This window comes from Pipra filicauda, unplaced genomic scaffold, assembly GCF_003945595.2.
Source record: "Pipra filicauda isolate LSUMZ 115617 unplaced genomic scaffold, ASM394559v2 scaffold409_size848515_pilon, whole genome shotgun sequence".
Taxonomy (NCBI): Eukaryota; Metazoa; Chordata; class Aves; order Passeriformes; family Pipridae; genus Pipra; species Pipra filicauda.
Genome location: NW_024104542.1, coordinates 486490 through 503686, shown reverse-complemented (window position 1 = coordinate 503686; position 17197 = coordinate 486490). Strand labels below are relative to the sequence as shown.

The following is a 17197-nucleotide window of genomic DNA, read 5'->3' as shown; positions in this document are numbered from 1 at the left end:
TACAAATGCTGTTAAGAAAAAATTATGTAAAAGGTTTATTTTATATAGATGTTTCAATTACATTTTGATCAATGTTCATTCAAAGAAACTTGCCATTAAACCCAAACTTGAATTGTTCATGAATGCAAGCTGTGCTTATATCATACATTAGTAATTTAATGAAAATTGTAGCAATATGTGATGCTACAGGAACATTTTGCATACCAGGTCGTATGTAACAATATAAACAGCAGTTAGAAATTCTGAAGTGCTATGTCTACACTGGTGAGAGGATACATGTAAATCACTGAGATGGTGTTCAAGGGGAAAAAAGGAATATCATAATTTCTCGTAATTCAGGTAATTAAGACATCTGTACAAGGGGAAAAAATAAGGACTTCAGTTGCAATCAGTTCTGGCATTTTATAAATTTGGAATGCTTACCTTTGTGATTTCTCCTTTGAGTGCATAATATATTTAAATATTCTTTATACAAATAAAAATGACAAAATAACTAAGAGATAAAAGGATAAAACAATATATACTATCAAACACAAAAGTGATGTTGTTCAAAGGACCACCAGTAACAGTCAGTAAGAATCCCCGCAGTCCTATTTTTACTACACACTGAGGTACACACTGAGAGACAACTCTGGCCATCCAACCCATACAGCAACACAGAATTAATCAGTGGATTTAAACTTTATGGGGAAAAATAAAGACAAAAAACTTATAACTTTTTAGCTGCACACTATTGTGTTTCTCAGCAGCTTATATTTAAGCTCTTTGCTGAAGCATCTTGCTCCTCACTCATACAGGTTTCAGAGAACATAGCATCCAATTTAGAGAGGTCAGGGCCCAATCACGCTCCTTATGTCTCTTTTTTTTTGCCCCCAGTCTTCAGAAAACAGAGGACAGACTAAACTCACTTATGGGCACTGCCTCAATAATTCATCTGTTATCAGATCTGAGTGTGATGATTTTTCCATACTGATTTCATCTTTTTATAAACTTTCTTGCTGCTTCTGCACTAGCATTGGTATTGTCACATGATAGTCCTGGGAATGATTAAAATCCAGCAAAATGTCTTTTCAAGAATATTTGCAGCCAGGTGAAAGTTCCCACTTGATGCAGCCACAGATCAATGAAAAACGTCAGAATGGTAATTCCATTACAAATCATGAAAAAATCTAAATACACTGGAGTAAAAATAGTTTGCTCATCATACAGTGAAACTGGTATTTTCTGGATACTTTCCCATATCCTAATGGATAATTTCTGTTGCAGTCATCTGACTTGCCACTGAGTGAATCCACTTACATTGTCACTATACCAAACTCCTTTCACAAAATATACTTTTTGCACAGCACTCCTGAAATAGAGGGATCCAATAGTGATTGCAATATATTGCAGATACTCCTTAGTAATATCAGGAATAGCAATGTTATGTAGCACCATATTTTAATGGCTGTTTAAATTGGTGAGGTGTGTGTACACAAATACAGCTAGATTCCAAAGAATATCAGCATTAGAGTAATCAGAAGTTCCATACATGACCTTTGTGTTATGCACATATACCATGTAAATATCCTGGAGAATTCCATAGGGGTTTAGAATCACACGGGGAGAAAAAATATACTGAAATGGAAAAAAAAAGATTCAGGCTAATATGGTTCTTGCAGGTGGAAAAGACGGTACTGAAAACAGATATATGACTATATGACTATGTTTTGAAGATAAACTGTAGAATTTGATGTGATGAATAGAATGAGCTTAGGGGTTGGAAGTAAAACTGTAGATTTCTGTATGAGGCTGCACATCTACAGACAGAATAAGTAAAAATGTAGGTGTTCTACAATTTGGTCAGGTGAAAATAAAGAAACAGTTGAAATGTAACGGGATACCTGCACAGTATTCCAGAGAAGTTTAGCTGAACCTGAAGCCAACTGGGTGAACTGAGATAAATGAAACAAAGTCCAAGCCCTGAGTGCCAAGACACAAAATATTTTGTGAAGAGTGACAAGCACAAGTTAGGAGGAAGAGGATAAAATATCTGGAAAGCAAGGTGTGGTTTTCTAAAGACAAGCAGATGAAGTCTTCCAGAATACCACCTGCTTTTGGTATCTTAAAGAAAAAAAAAAAAACAACAAGAAAAAGAACTGCAATGTCCTTCTTTATAGCTGATATTTCAGCTATAATCTATTTTCAAGTACTTTTTTGCTAAGCAAAGCTCAGTAATATGTCCACATTTATTTTATTATTAGTGTTGAAATGGAAAAAGAGAGACAAGAACAAAAATCAAGAGCCTGCTAAGTAAATCTTCCCACAAATCTGTTTGTTCTAAGACTCTTTAATCAGTACCTTAAGGAGCAGAAAACAGAACCACAATCACTTTGTACTATATTGGGTTCTTTTATTATTAATACTTCTTAAAATTTATAGAAAGCTCTATGTGTTCTGGAACAAAAGAGAGAAACTTCTAAATTGCAAACTAGAGTCTAATTTGGGAGATGGATTAATATGAATATCTTCAATAATCACTTACTATCAGCAGTTGTATCATTAATATCCACCATCAAATGCACATTTTCAGAAACTACAATCAGATCTGCAACCGGAGAGGTTAAACTGCTTCTTTATTTGCATTTCATTTTGTTTCATATAATGCAGAAATACTCCTTTACAGAAGGCCACTGATGACCTAGGCAGTGACTGGCAATTTCTAGGGATCTCACTGCCCTCTTCCATTACTCTTAAGCCTTAGATTAACACTGTCCTCTTCCCACTATAAATCCTTGGTTGAAACAAACCTGTCACAATGCTACAGACCACTACACTGGAAAAAAAACCAAAAGCCAAACCAAATCAAAGCCAAATCAAGCACAAAACCCTCACATTATTCTTTCTTAATCGTGTATATATTTGCTTTATAATACTAGCATCAGCCAAATTTATTTAAGAAGTATCTAATAGCTAGATTTTTAAGACAGTTGTAACTTAAACACCTAAACGCCCTGGCAAAACAAAAACAAAAAACCAAAAACATAAAACAAAAACAAACCCTCAACTCCCCAAAAAAGCAAAAAAAGTAGAGTAAAACTCCAGTCTAGCATAACTTGTTGCTTAACAGAACTGAAGGCACACCTGACAACAGTGGAAGTAAAGCCACTCCAGTGTTAAGACACCAGTTTACTAGTCTAGAAAATAACATCTCTTTCTTTAATGGTCATTCTACAATATATCCAAGGTCACTCCCTTCAACTCTTCCCTTATTCTCCATCCACTCTAAATTGTTGAGCTGAAAGTTCAGCCCAAACAGACTTACTGTGATGGTCTCTGTGATAAAAAAGGACAGGAGATGCCACACTATCTTGATATCTGGCAAGAAAAAAAATCAAGAAATCCTCACAGAAAACAATCTGACAGTTTAAAGCAGTGACTTCACAAGAATTGATTACATTTGGTTGGTGATTTCTAGGTCTGGGTAAAATACAGGACAAAGCACAAAATGGTTGATAATGTACATAGTGGTAAAATGCACAGAAATCCAAGGATCTGGCAGGAACCTAGAGGTGCAAAAACATTTAACTGTTTCTTGGTAGGTAACTCAAGAGTGAGAGTAAATGAGAAATTATCTCTTTTTAAATGTTTCGTATTTATAGAAGTTTGTTCTAGAACCTGTCATAAAGGAATAAAATGATCACAGACTAAAGGAACAAAATCAACATAGTCAAAACAAGAGCAAAGCACATAACCCATCAATCAAACCCTTGTTTTCCAAAATTCAGATCATTAATAGGAACCCTGTCACCTGTCAACATGGTGAACAACTTTCAAGCCTGCAAAAACTAATCACTCCTTTAATGTTTCCTCCAAACACCATTATGGACGTAAAAGGCAAATTAAGCACTGTTATTGGGTTTCGAGTCAGGATTTTAATCAATTTTTCTTGCTTCTGCCTATATTGTTTCTAACCACAAAAGAGAGCTTTTTTTTTCGTTTTTTTTCTAGTTTTGAATATTTACTAAAACTTTTCCTGCCATCGAAAAACGAAACCAACCTTCTGTGTAGTCTCGAACTTGGTAAATAACACAGCAGGTGATAGTCTTTTGCAAATTCAGTACACATCTCCATAATGTCCATGGATAAAGCTTAACACCCACTGGGAAACACCAGCCCTTCATTATGGGTGTCCCAACCAACTTCAGAAGGACCATAAGCAGGAACAACCAAAGGAGAGCTTGAATTGACCCCTATTAAAATGACACAGTTACTGTGAGAGATGTGGTCGGGTGGTCATCTCCTGCATCAGACAGGATGCTTCCCTAGGGAATTCCTATCACTGCTCTTCCCGACTGGCTACTGGGGAACAATTTTTCCTTTGTTTTTCTTACTACCCTCCTATTCTTTCCTAAGGTAACTTTGAAGCCAGTGTGTGCCATCAGCTTCAGACTCCATCAGTGAAGCTTTGTCAGACTGTCTTGACTTAGTGCAACAGCATGAAAAAATCTGATGCTGCTACTCATAAAAATTGTATTCCCTGGAATACAGATGAAAATGTCAAGCTGCTTATTATCTGATTGTAGTCAGTAATTCTCACCCATAGTATGAAGAAACTGATGTTAGGGAAGCAATATTTGACAGAATGAAATATGTGATTTCCAGAAAAAGAAAACTTACCAATTGCCCTAAATCAGGCTATTAATTGCTTTAATATCTTAAAGGCTGTCCTCCCCCCAGTTTATAAAAAAAAAAAAAAATCGGTATAAAACTTAAACATGAGGGAACTGACTTTTAAGAAGACATGAAGAAAAACCCACTGATGTATAGGTTCTTATCCAATGTGCTCTTTAAACATGCAAGCAAATACATTGGTCCAGGTGCTAGTAATGAGGTTGGTAAGAGTTAATTAAATATGACCAATGGGGAAGATAGAAGAGGAGCAGTCACCAGATAATTATGAACTTTAAATAGCATTCATTCATCCTGCTTAAAACACCAAAAAAATTATTCTGCTTCTTTTCTTGTAGGAAGGCCTTTAATTTAGTCAAATTGCTTTTTCAATTGGAAGCTTAAGGAGATAAGGATTTGAGGTTCAATTAATGCTATCTTCTTCAGTAACCTAATGAGTTTCCACTTACTGCTTAAACTGTACATTTACCTTTCAACAACACACATAAAAAGTAATCTTTTATGCTAAAATACTGTACTTTATTCAACACACTAGATCAAATTCAGATTTCCAAAAATTTTCAGGATACTTCCAAAAGCATTTAGCTCAGGAAACCAGATTAAGTTCCATATGTTGCGAGCATGTATTATATCCAAACAGTTTATTTTCTTCCAAATGGTAAATTCTTAGAGGCATTTTAATCTAATCTAGGAAGTTCAATCCCACAAAACTGCATTGTATCTTTTATTGCATATTTTACTACCCTCGTCTTCTTTAAAATTACTTTTTTTTTATGCCAACTGTATTCACTGGACTGAAAGTCATTCGAGGAGGTCGATTACTATTTAGGGATCAATGAGAGCAGAATAACTCCTGGTCATTGCCTCAGGCTACTCTTAAAAGTGCTACCAAATGTTTCTCAATTGATTTGGAGCTACCAATCTTCTGTGGTTATACTTAGTTTAGGAGAATCATTCTACATACCAGGTTTAGCACTCAGATAATCCCAGAACTATCGTTAAAAAGCTACATTATAAGAAACATCAGGAAATGTGACAAAAATTGTTACAAGTTAAGGAACTCTTTTCCTTTTTGGGAACACTAAAAGAGGTTCTGCAGCTAATTTCTCAAAGGTTGCTTTGTTCTGCTAAATACAGTTCACACTACATTCCATTTAACATGACTAGATATATGATGTCACATTCCCAATCTTTCAGACTCCTGAAATGGTAAATTTGTTATAACACTCTGGTAAAATGTATTTTTACTGGATTTAGTCAGATAAATATACTATAATCTTCCTAAAAGAACACAACAAAGTTTTTAAAAAATGAACACTTTGGAATTAAATTCATCACTTTTGCCGGCTCTGTAGCTACTTCTTCAACCCAATCTTTTCTAAGCATAATACACCAGGAACTGAAGGATAATTGAGCTACTTTAATGACAGAAAAAAACAAGCAACACTTTTTTTTTAAAAATAAATTATACATTACAGAAAAGCCTGTTTTCTAAGCATGCCAGATCTGTTCTTAATTTACAATATAACAAAATAGAGAATATAGTTTCCTTACTGGAATGAAATTTCAGTTACATCCTTAGGAAGACCTTTTCTTTTAATTTTTTTTTTATACTCTGGCATCATCAACTTAGCAACAAAAGAAAACATACTCTATCTTATTTACTTTTCCTGATATACAAAACCATTCTGTTAAATTGTTACATTTCAAATAATTTCATCAGTCTTCTCTGCATTAAAAGCAGATGTTAACAAGCATAACTCACTTATTTCGATTAACTGAAGTACTTACACTTCTGTATTTGACAATATATTCCAGTATGGGGGCACCTCCATCATCTTGTTTAGTTATGCTAAGTTTAAAACTCTTGCCACTTTCAGGTTGTCCATGAATTGAAGGGGGACTTGGCTCCCCTAAAGAAGGGAAAAAACATAATAATAATTCAGCAGTGAGATAAGTCTTATATTACAGCTGGGAACCTGTCCGTAATGATATTAATCAAAATCTTAAAATCAATATGATCCTTCCAGGCAATGCAAAACAACCTCAATAATATTGTTAAATATTTTGTTTAAAATATATTCCAATGTAGATTACTCATACAAGGAAACAAAATTATGTGAAATGTGAAAGAAATATTAATTTCTTAGAGACCTTCCAACTTTTGACACTTTGAAATTAATTTCCTTCTGAAATCCTTTAGCCATCAATTCAGCAAGGCTGGTAGGCTGCTACTCACACTGAATTTAAAGATCAACACTCTCTTACAGGTAAGAATATTAAGCTCATGCTTAATATTAAGCATGAGTCCCATGTGCAAGACTTAAATTGTAATTTAAAGTAAATATACTCTCCAATAAATGTGTCAAGGCAAATTAGATACTTTTAGAGTAGTCAATATCAAGAATAAATGTAAATAATAACATTTCCAAAACCAAACCCAAGTATTCTTAAACATATCATCCAAAGATTTATAGCCAGTTTAAGCCACTTTGCTAGTCAAAATTCACTAACTAATTATCATTTCTATATGCAATGCCTATTACAAATTTTTAAAACAGATCCTACATGAACATTTCATGCTGAAGTGTCTAATCATCAAAATACCTGCAAATTTGCATTCACCCCAAGAGATACAGTTCTTTTAAAAGAATTTTATTATTTCTGTTTATCCCTTACCGGAGTAAGGATAAACAGATCTCAACATAAAGTTTGCCTAGCTTTCTATCAGATAACATATACATATATATTTATAAACTTTACGACTTTCTGCCATTTCTCCATCAGGTATGTTGTTTCATAGGAATGACAGCAAATCATTTTATCAGTCCTTCAATATATTTAGGATATGCATATGCTTCAATGGAAAAGAAAATTAAAAGCTGTCATGTTACTGGTTTGGGACAGAAGAAATGTACCAGTAAGAACATAATATAATAACACAGAAATATTTTGTGTTCTTTGTAGTTGCATGAATTTTATTGTTCATTCCCTTAGGGCTGGTATTAACTACACTGAGTCATGCCCTACTCAGGAAACAGTTCAGTTGCAACAGATTTATGAGAGATTGGCCTGGCAATAGTTGCTGATGTATTTTGGTATGTCTGTTTGATTACTATACACTGCCATCTGCTAGTTCCTTTATTTTTCTTCTCGCTTTGTATTTTATTTATTTATTGTTCTTTCTATTTAGAGGTAATTTGAGAAAAATATTTTTCATTAGTCTTTAATGTTTAAGTCTGAATCTCTTGCTGATAGCTACTACAAATATAAAACTGCCTTCACAGAATTTTTCATTTGCATGTAATCATAGTTACAACAATTTATTCTCATCATTTTTTCCACATCTTAAGATTTCTGTTTGAGGCTTAATAATTGCAAAGCAATGGCAGCATAATTTGATGAAGAAATGTCTCCAGAAATGGACAATTCATTTCTCACAGATGCTGATAATATCCTGAGTGTAAATGAGAAAAAGCCCTTAATCTAATATCTTTCATGGTTTGTTCTCTTGTATATAAAATATAGATTTTTCTGAGTTTCAAAAATATAAGATAACGGGATAAATCTGCCAATTTAAATTCATTTATACTTCTTGGAAGGGCGGGAATAAGATGAACAAAACATGATTTCTGAGAAGCAATGACTGTTGTAATACACTAGGGAGAAGAGTATAAATATAAAACATTATCTACAGTGAATCATAATTCAAATTATTAGCTGATCTAGAGGTAACATATTCCAGTAATAATTTTCATTTAATAGCATAAGTGTTACTCACGGACAGGTAAGGTCTGAAAGATCTCAATTTTGCTATACTCTCCTTGACCCTTTCCATTTACAGCTGCTACTTTGATTTCATATGTCGTATTTGGTTCCAAGTTGCTGAGAACAACCATTGCTAAAGGAAGGGGAAAGAAAAAAAGGAACAAAGTTTCATGAAGCAATAAATTAAAAAAAAAATTCAGGCAACCTCATAATTTGTTTGCTTCACTTGTAACTTAACAAGTCCCATTTTCCAATAGTACACTGGTTTCAAACGTAGCTTTTTTGTTGAGTGCTAATAGTCCCTTTTTTCATCTGCATGGAATTGCTGTTGTGACTGAGCAAATTATGCTTCTGCAGGAATGTAAAGTCAGTGTTTCAGAAGCCACAGGCAACAGTCAAAGATATTGATGGGAATCGATATTTTATGTTCACACCGTGAGCACACTGTATTGGTTTGGGTAGCTGGGGGGGGTTACAAGGGAGGCTTCTGTGAAAAGCTGCCAGAAGCCTCCCCTGTGTCTGGCAGAGCCAATGCCAGATGGCTCCAGGATGGACCTGCCACTGGCCAAGGCTGAGCCCATCAGAGAAGGTAGTAACGTGTCTGCAGTAACATATTGAGGAAGGAAAAAAGTTATTGCACAGATATAATTTCTCTCAGGGAAGAGTGAATATGTGAGAGGAACAACTCTGCAGACACCAAGTTCAGTGCAGAAGGAGGGGCAGGAGGTGCTCCAAGTGCCGGAGCTGTTCCCCTGCAGCCCCTGGTGCAGCCCGTGGTGAGGCAGCTCTGCCCCTGCAGCACATGGAGGTCCACAGGGGAACAGAGATACACCTGCAGCCCTTGGAGGAGCCCACACCAGAGCAGATGGATGCCCAAAGAAGGCTGTGACTCCATGGGAAGCCCACGCAGGAGCAAGCTCCTGGTAGGGACCTCTGGAGAGTGGAGCCCATGCTGGAGCTCGTTTGCTGTTAGGGCTTGTAATGCTGTGGGACCCACGCTGGAGCAGCCTGTTCCTGAAGGACTGCACCCCATGGAAGGGACCAGTGTTGGAGCAGTTAATGAAGAACTATAGCCTGCGGGAAGGACTCACATTCATGGAGGACTATCTCCTGTGGGAGAGATCCCACACTGGAGCAGGGGAAGGACTCCGACTCCTCTCCCTGAGGAGTTGCAGAAACAACCTGTGATGAACTAAGAGTAACCGCCATTCCCATCTCCCTGAGCTGCTGGTGGGGAGGAGGTAGGTCCTGGGAAGGAGGGAGAGGTGGAGGGAAGGTGTTTTTCAGATTTGTTTTACTTCTCATTGTCCTGCTCTGATTCTGACTGGTGATAAATTCAATTTATTTCTCCAAGTCGAGACTGTTGTGCCCATGATGGTAATTGGTGAGTGACCTCTCCTGGTCCTCATGTCAACTTTTGTTCTCTTTCTTCTCCAGTTGCAGAGGGGAGGGACAGAATGGCTTTGCTGGATACATGGCATCCAGCCACGGTCCACCCACTGCACAGAGGAGACAGGAATCTGGCAAAAATTTAGGCAATTCTCCTTCTTCCTTACTGGCAACAGGCACCTAATACATGTTCCAGCCAACTTCATACACTTCATAAATTGCCATTTTTCCTTCATGCAGATGAGTATGAACTGTCCTTGGTCTGCACTCTACACAGTTACATGAACATCAGTGGTGAATTGCTGGTGCTATCGTCTGCCAGTTCAACAAAGTATTCAAGACCTAAAGTGACAGATGTGTATGATGACCAAGGGAAGAGTTCTGAGTTATCTGCTAGGGACCTGAAAGTAAATTGGTCACGTTTGTATATATTTCAGAGGAGGTGCATGGAAGTGCGTATTAAGTTATAACAAAAAAAAACAATCAATCAAACAAAAAAAGGTGATTTGGGAAGCCAAGGGGTTTGAACTTATGACAGGCTTTCAGAAATTAAGACTGAACCCCTGACAGGATTCATTCACACAACCTATCTCTATAATAGCACCTGGAGATGCCATCAGAAGCAGAGAACAGGGGAAAAGCTTGCCAAAAAGCAAGAATATTGTACAGAAACAACTCTAGAAACAAAATCCAGGGAAAAACTGTTGGATTCCAGGATCCTTCATGGGAATAAATAATATATAATATTTATAAATATTGTAGCACTGTATTTACTAATAGCAACGGTGAATATGCATTTGGAAATATCGATCCAAAGAGAGTTCTTGGAGCATTACCCTGCCTTTACCAGAAAGATTCTTTTTGTTGTTTCTACAGCAATTGCCTGTTTGCTGTTTGCCAGCTCTGTGATGAGCTCTCCATATGTCAGATTCATAGTGGGGAATGGATGTAAATTAGATGGACTTGACTAGAAGCACAGCAGCATTTCTCCTGCCCAGCAAGGCAGGGGCTGTAATATTTTACAAGAGGATATAGAAATGTAATGTCTCAAGAAAGAAGCAGTAGTATCTTTCTCAGTCTCTAGGGAGCCTCGTTTTTCATTATAGAGGAGTATTTTTATAGTTGCTTTAGGCCTGCTTTTCAAGTTACATATTCAATGAAAGCATGATTATTTCTGTCCGTACTCTTTGTTAGTCTTTTGAGTTCAGATTTATTAGAATTTTTATTTCTTTAGTTTCTGCAGCAGTCAGCTAGAGTTTCCATTACATGTGGTGCTAAAGGGATTCAATGAATTTGGAAAAACAGTAACTTTTACATTTCACACTCTATTATGGGCACTTTGCATGAATTTGCCATTGAAACATGATAACTGTTTTCTAGTAAACAAAGCAGTAGAACTGTATGTCTTCCAGCATATTTTAGCCTTATAATTTCATGAAATTTAAAAATATCAAACTCTGAAGTATAACCATGTCATGAAAAGTACCATCATGAGAATAAGAATAGAATTTGGAGAAGGGAAGGATTATGATATATAACATTCAGTTCTGTTAAGATGAAATTTAAAACCTAAACCAAGCAGTAGCAGTGTTTGACTTGCCTTTCAGCCATGACTACTTTCCAAGGCTGAATAATTTCACTGAAAATAAACCTAAGGGCATACTAAAAATTAGTGTTACTGTAAATGTATTTAAAATTTAAACAACATAAAAGCATGACTATGAGTCAACACTTAATAAAACACAAATGTATTAAATACATGAAACCTAAGGATTCGATTCCATAAACACTTAAGCGACTCCTGGGGCCTACATAAATGAACAAAATTACTTATATATGCAGTATTTAAAGAATCATTGTATACTTCAGAATCCTCTGCACAGCACTATGTGTCTAGATACAATGACTTATAATTACATTTATGGAATTAACCCAACTGTATCTGATAGCACAATATGTCCTCAAAAGCTGGACCAACTTGTTATCAGTGATGGCAGATGTGGATATATTATATATGTAGCAAGAAAAATATAACTATGTCCTGCTGGAAAAAAAAAAAGAAAAAAAACATTCTGGATCTGAATACTTTACATACTCCAGTTCCAAGAGAATATTTAGAATAATTAAGTAAGATATAAAACTGTCCCACAGTATGTAACAAAAGGGTAGGGCTGAAAAGTAATCTAAGAGTAGTGAAACTACCACTGCTTGTTCAGTATCACATTTTTTGGAATATGTTAAGAATGGAAGAAAATACTTGACAAATTAGTTGTTTGTTTTTGCTTTTGTTTTTGGTTTTTTTTTTTTTAAGATATGCATCTGTCATTTAAATATAAAATCATCCTATATATCTCTCCATATAAAAATTAAGATTTTCTTACAGGACTCATTTCATGGCCCTGGCCACACTGGATATTTTGATTACAGCTTGCAATGATCACTGAAGTAATTAGCTGCAAAATTTCAAATAATGCTCTGAAGGAAATATAGTATTTCACTTTCATAGTATATAAATGTGAAAAAATTGGTCCACTGCATACTGTATGTTGTGCTGTTTGTATATTCATTGATGTCTATCAAGTTCAAAATATACTGAAAGTGAAATTCCTTTCTTTCAGAATATGATTTGAAACTTTTCAGGTTTTTTTTTCTACCTGTCATGTCTACCTTTCTACCTTCTTTTGCTTTTATATTGTCTTTCTAATTAGAATATCTGTGTGCTTCAGCTGGAGAATTCAATTTTGTAGCCTGATTTTGCTGGGATTATTCATATAGTGATGGGTTACATTGAGGAGCAGATTTGGAAGGAATACTCTAAAGAGGGAAAACCAGAACATTCTCTTGTGAACTCTGCAAATTAACTAAATTAACTAATTTAAGTTACTTAATTAATACATTAACAGCTCAGACCCTACTGTTTTCCACTTATAAGAAGATAGACAGGGAGACTGCAAGTCACAAGGTGCTCTTCGAGGAGATCATGATACAATAAGTTACCAGTTATTTTGGTTTTGGTTTTATATACTACATAAGGAGTTTAAAACAAAATTATAAATACTTTTTTAACAAGGTATGCCAGGAACACTGGCTTGATTTTTATTAAAATGTTGTTGGCCAGAATTTAAAAAGAAACACAGTCATGAAAAAGAAATAAACCTTATTGCATAAAAAAACTCAGTGTAACATATTCTGGGGCAATAATCCTAAAGTTTAAGCAATATTAAAAATAGAGTCCTTATTTCTCATTTTACAGATTGTTTTAATTTGCAAGCAAATCTAAAACAATAAAAACATGAATGCAGTAAAAAAAAAACCCACAAAAACAAACACGAAAATATAGATAGACAAAATACAGATAGAAAAAAATGCAGAATTCCACACTATTTAAAATCTAGTGTGCAAGCATTTCAGCTAGAAAAGTTCATTTTGTTGTTACAAAATTTTAACTGTTGTCAAGATGAACCACAGGAAAACAACATCTGATGCAAGATTTGCTGTGAAATAAATTGTACCATAAATCCAAGTCAGTAAAATCAAAACAAAATTCCCCAGCTGCTTTTCTGGTCCAGGGTAGGTTATTTACGTTACTTTATAACAGTAGAATGAGAGGGAGAATGTCTGGCATATAAAATTGTCTTTTCACCAAAGTAATCTTCCTCAGAAACCTTCTAGGGACTGTGATATATTACGTAAACCATCACAAAAGCAAAGAAGGTTAGGGGAACTAATAGTACAGTTACACTACATTAATCTCAAAGTAGATTTTATATGAGGTTAATTAGCAGAAATAGCACATCACTACATTGTTCTCATTGGAGAGGTATCTGTTGCATGGACCAGTGTTCTTCCCGTTCCAGATTCAGTCCCTTGAGGATGTCAGATCTAACTAAAGTAGGATATAAATTTATTTTGAAACAAAGTATCTGAGACATATAATCCTGGAATATCATCTTTGCTCGTATATATTTGAGATTGTGGCAGAAGTGTGAAAGTTCTGTCAAAGAAACATTACAAATTTTAGGATTTTTTTTCCTACTCCTTTCTCTTTAGTCTCCATCTGTATTACTACAGAGACTGAATGCAGACTGAATACAGTGCATGTTGATAACTGGAGTGTTTTGATTTAATAGCATTTTGGTGCACCTATTACTCATTATTTTACTACTCTCAAGGAAAAAAATGAGCCCCCTGGAAATATGACAACCTCTTTCAGAGGAAAAATAAATAAAATAGCATTTTTATGAAGCTCAAACAGGTTTCTTTTTGTGATGATGACTCATGTTCTTTTAAGGACAGAAAAAAAAAAGCACAGGAAGAGAGCAGTGAGGAACCTATGGCAGCACGACATGTGAGAAGAGCAGTGAGGAACTTGAGCATTAAAGTTCTGTACAAATGTCTAAGACTCTTGTAGATGTCACAGAATATGAGGAACTTCTCCCAAAATTTCAGCATCTGTTTTGTTTATTCTATGTGTTTACACAGTAGGAGGAAGAGTTTAAAAACTCTCTTTTCTAGCTGAGCCTTACAATCAGCTCAGAAATATTGACAAAATCAAGTTAGAATTTGCCATGGGGGAGAAATACAGGGAAAAAAATAAAAAAGGATTTTTCTACACAATAGACAAAATGTTAATTCATATTCAGAATCAGCCAGACTGTCTCAGTTCCACCTGTCAGCCTTGCCCAAATAACAGTTAATGTCATAAATACTGATTCAAGCATCAGACTATAAATTTTAGAATTCAACTACACAAATGAATGAACTCTAATAATGAAAACATTTCAAGTTGCACATTATATGAAAAAAACCCATAATTAATGCAAATCCTACTGCCAGTGAAATCACTGGCATAAATTCCATTAATATATATGGAGACAATATCAAGCCTTAAGTCATTCTCTAAAATGTATACACAGAAAAAAATGCAAACATTTTAATAATCAGATAAAATAGCTCTGTCAGGAATTTCCATCGTTCTTTGCACTATAATGTATAATTATTGCATTGGTTTGGAATAAAAGTTGCAGAGGTTTAATTAATTGTGAATACAAACAATCACCTACGAATAAAGATATAAAGCGTGACAGATCAGTTATAATTAATATAATCTAATGTTCATTAACATGAACAATTTTCTTAGAAAATACTTTTCAGTAGCTGACATTAAAAACGCATTTTGCAAAAATGGCTTTATTAGTTTTTTAATATTAATATATAACATACTAAAATACAATTACTTTGTTAGGCCTCTTTTCTCTATATATTTAATTTTTAATTTTATTGGGTTGGATTCTGAAATATCACTATACAAACTGAATCAAGAGTAGCATCCCCACTTTAGAGTCGTTCAGGGGATTTTCTTTGCTATCTATTTGTATTGAAATAAATCTAATAAGAAAAGGTTAAATAATCTATGGGACAATTATAGTTATAAAACACAAAGTGCTATAAATTAATGAAAATAAAGAAAGCAAGAGTGTAAATCAAAGCCCCTAAGAATGAGTAAATTTGTGGATTGAGAATACAGTTTATAATAAATGGAATCAGCATGAATCCAGAAGATGGGTTTTGTCACGTAACAAACCTTGGGTATAACAATGAATAGATTTTCTCTAGAAGTTCATTTTCTAGTTTATTTATTTCAAAAGCACCCTTAGTTAAATCTGTATTTAATCAAAATAACATCAGAGTATGCAGTTTAAAAAAAAAATCCTATGAGAAAAATTCCGGGAACAAAAGCAATTTGCAGAGATGGATCATTGTAACAGTAAACTGTTTCCATAACCTCATTCAGAACAGAGACACACTGCATATAAAATAAATAATTTATGCAAACTAGTGTTAAGAAAAATAAAAAATCATTAAAAGTATGTAATATTTTTAGGTTACAGCCTTAAAAATATATTCATACTCCCAGTGATAAAAGAGACCATGTTATCTTGATATCATCTTCACATTTTTCTGTGATATTGACAATAACAGAATATTTCATGACCAAACCCTGCCACTTGTACTGATTAATGTCTTGTCCTATCAACACCCACGTGAAACTAGGGTCTAGCTTTGAGAGCTTTTGTTTCTCACCACCATTAAGACAGAATTTGTATTTCAAACACACATTCTATCTTCAAAATAAAAGAAATAATTTTACTTTTATTCTGTAACTGTTTGGAATGCTTTGTATTTCTCTACCGTTTTCAGTGTATGCTAATTAGAAATAGTTCCCTCACATATCTATAGTTCACTTTTTTGTTAACTAATATTTCTTAGCTACTATTTTCTGTAGTTCCCTGAAATGGAAGATGACATGGATAATAGTATACCCTAACCTAAAGGACAGGAATGTAACAGCCAGTTCTCCTGGTTTACAGTACTGTATGTGCAGGGTGGGGTAGGTTAGGAGAAGAAATTCCCATTAAAAATTGTATTATTTTTAATTACAATGTTTTTAGTGTGTTTTTAGTAAAAGCAAACTTTCCATAATTAAAAATTGCCAAAATTTCTAGGAGAACATGTGAGGCTTCACTATTAATTCCAACTTGCTATGCTTCTTCTCCATACAGAAACCTTCTAACATTATCAAATGAGAATTTACTAATGTACAATAAGAATGTATAAGAGCATGTAATGGATATACTGACTATCCATAAAATAATACTTATTTTGTCCTAACTTTCCTGATTTTTCATATCATTGCATTAAAATTGAGATAGGCAAATTTTCAGAATTTTCTTTACTCTTTGTTTCATTCTTCTATAACCCAACACTTTCCTTTACAAGTCAGCTTCCCTTTCTTCAAATTTGACACCACTAAGCTTTTATTCAATTGTTTCTGTATTACCCTTTTGTAAATACCTTAGGTTGCTATTTTGATTACGTTTTATCTAACTGGAATGTACAAAATCACATTAGGTGTTGGTTCAGTTTTTAGTAAGAAGTATCTCATCACTTAAAAAAAATTATGGAGAACAAAGTCAAATGTGTTTTTCACCATGCCAACGAGAAGGGCTTCTTTTCCTCCTCTGTAATAACACCCATTGAACCACACAGATACTCAAAGCTGTACTGATATCTTAAAAAAACAAACAAACAAACAAACAAACAAAAAAAACCCAAAAAAAACAACCCAACCCCCCAAAAGACTCTCTTTTCTATTCCTTTAGTATCCCTTTCTCCAAGGTTTTACTTTGAAAATTTCCTATACTACCTTTATGATGACCAAGCAAACTGCTTAATACCAGATCCTTGAAAATGCAATCAACTTCCAGAAAAGATACTTGTACATATTAAAGGAAAGGGAAATGGAAGTGAAAGAATAGGAAAGGGATAAGAGAGAAGAAATGGAAGAGGAAATGGAGAGGACAAAGAA

At 34.5% G+C, this 17197-nt stretch overlaps 1 protein-coding gene across 2 annotated transcripts in view; it reads right to left on the bottom strand.

Moving 5' to 3' along the window:
- NCAM2 (neural cell adhesion molecule 2) overlaps nt 1-17197 on the bottom strand; it is a 276313-nt gene that overhangs the window by 40029 nt on the left and 219087 nt on the right. For both annotated transcript variants that reach the window (XM_027713181.2, XM_039385372.1), the window contains exons 13-14: nt 8453-8572; nt 6463-6584 (exon numbers count right to left, since the gene is read on the bottom strand). In XM_027713181.2, coding sequence (XP_027568982.1) covers nt 6463-6584; nt 8453-8572 — 242 coding nt within the window. The remainder of the gene's footprint in view (nt 1-6462; nt 6585-8452; nt 8573-17197) is intronic.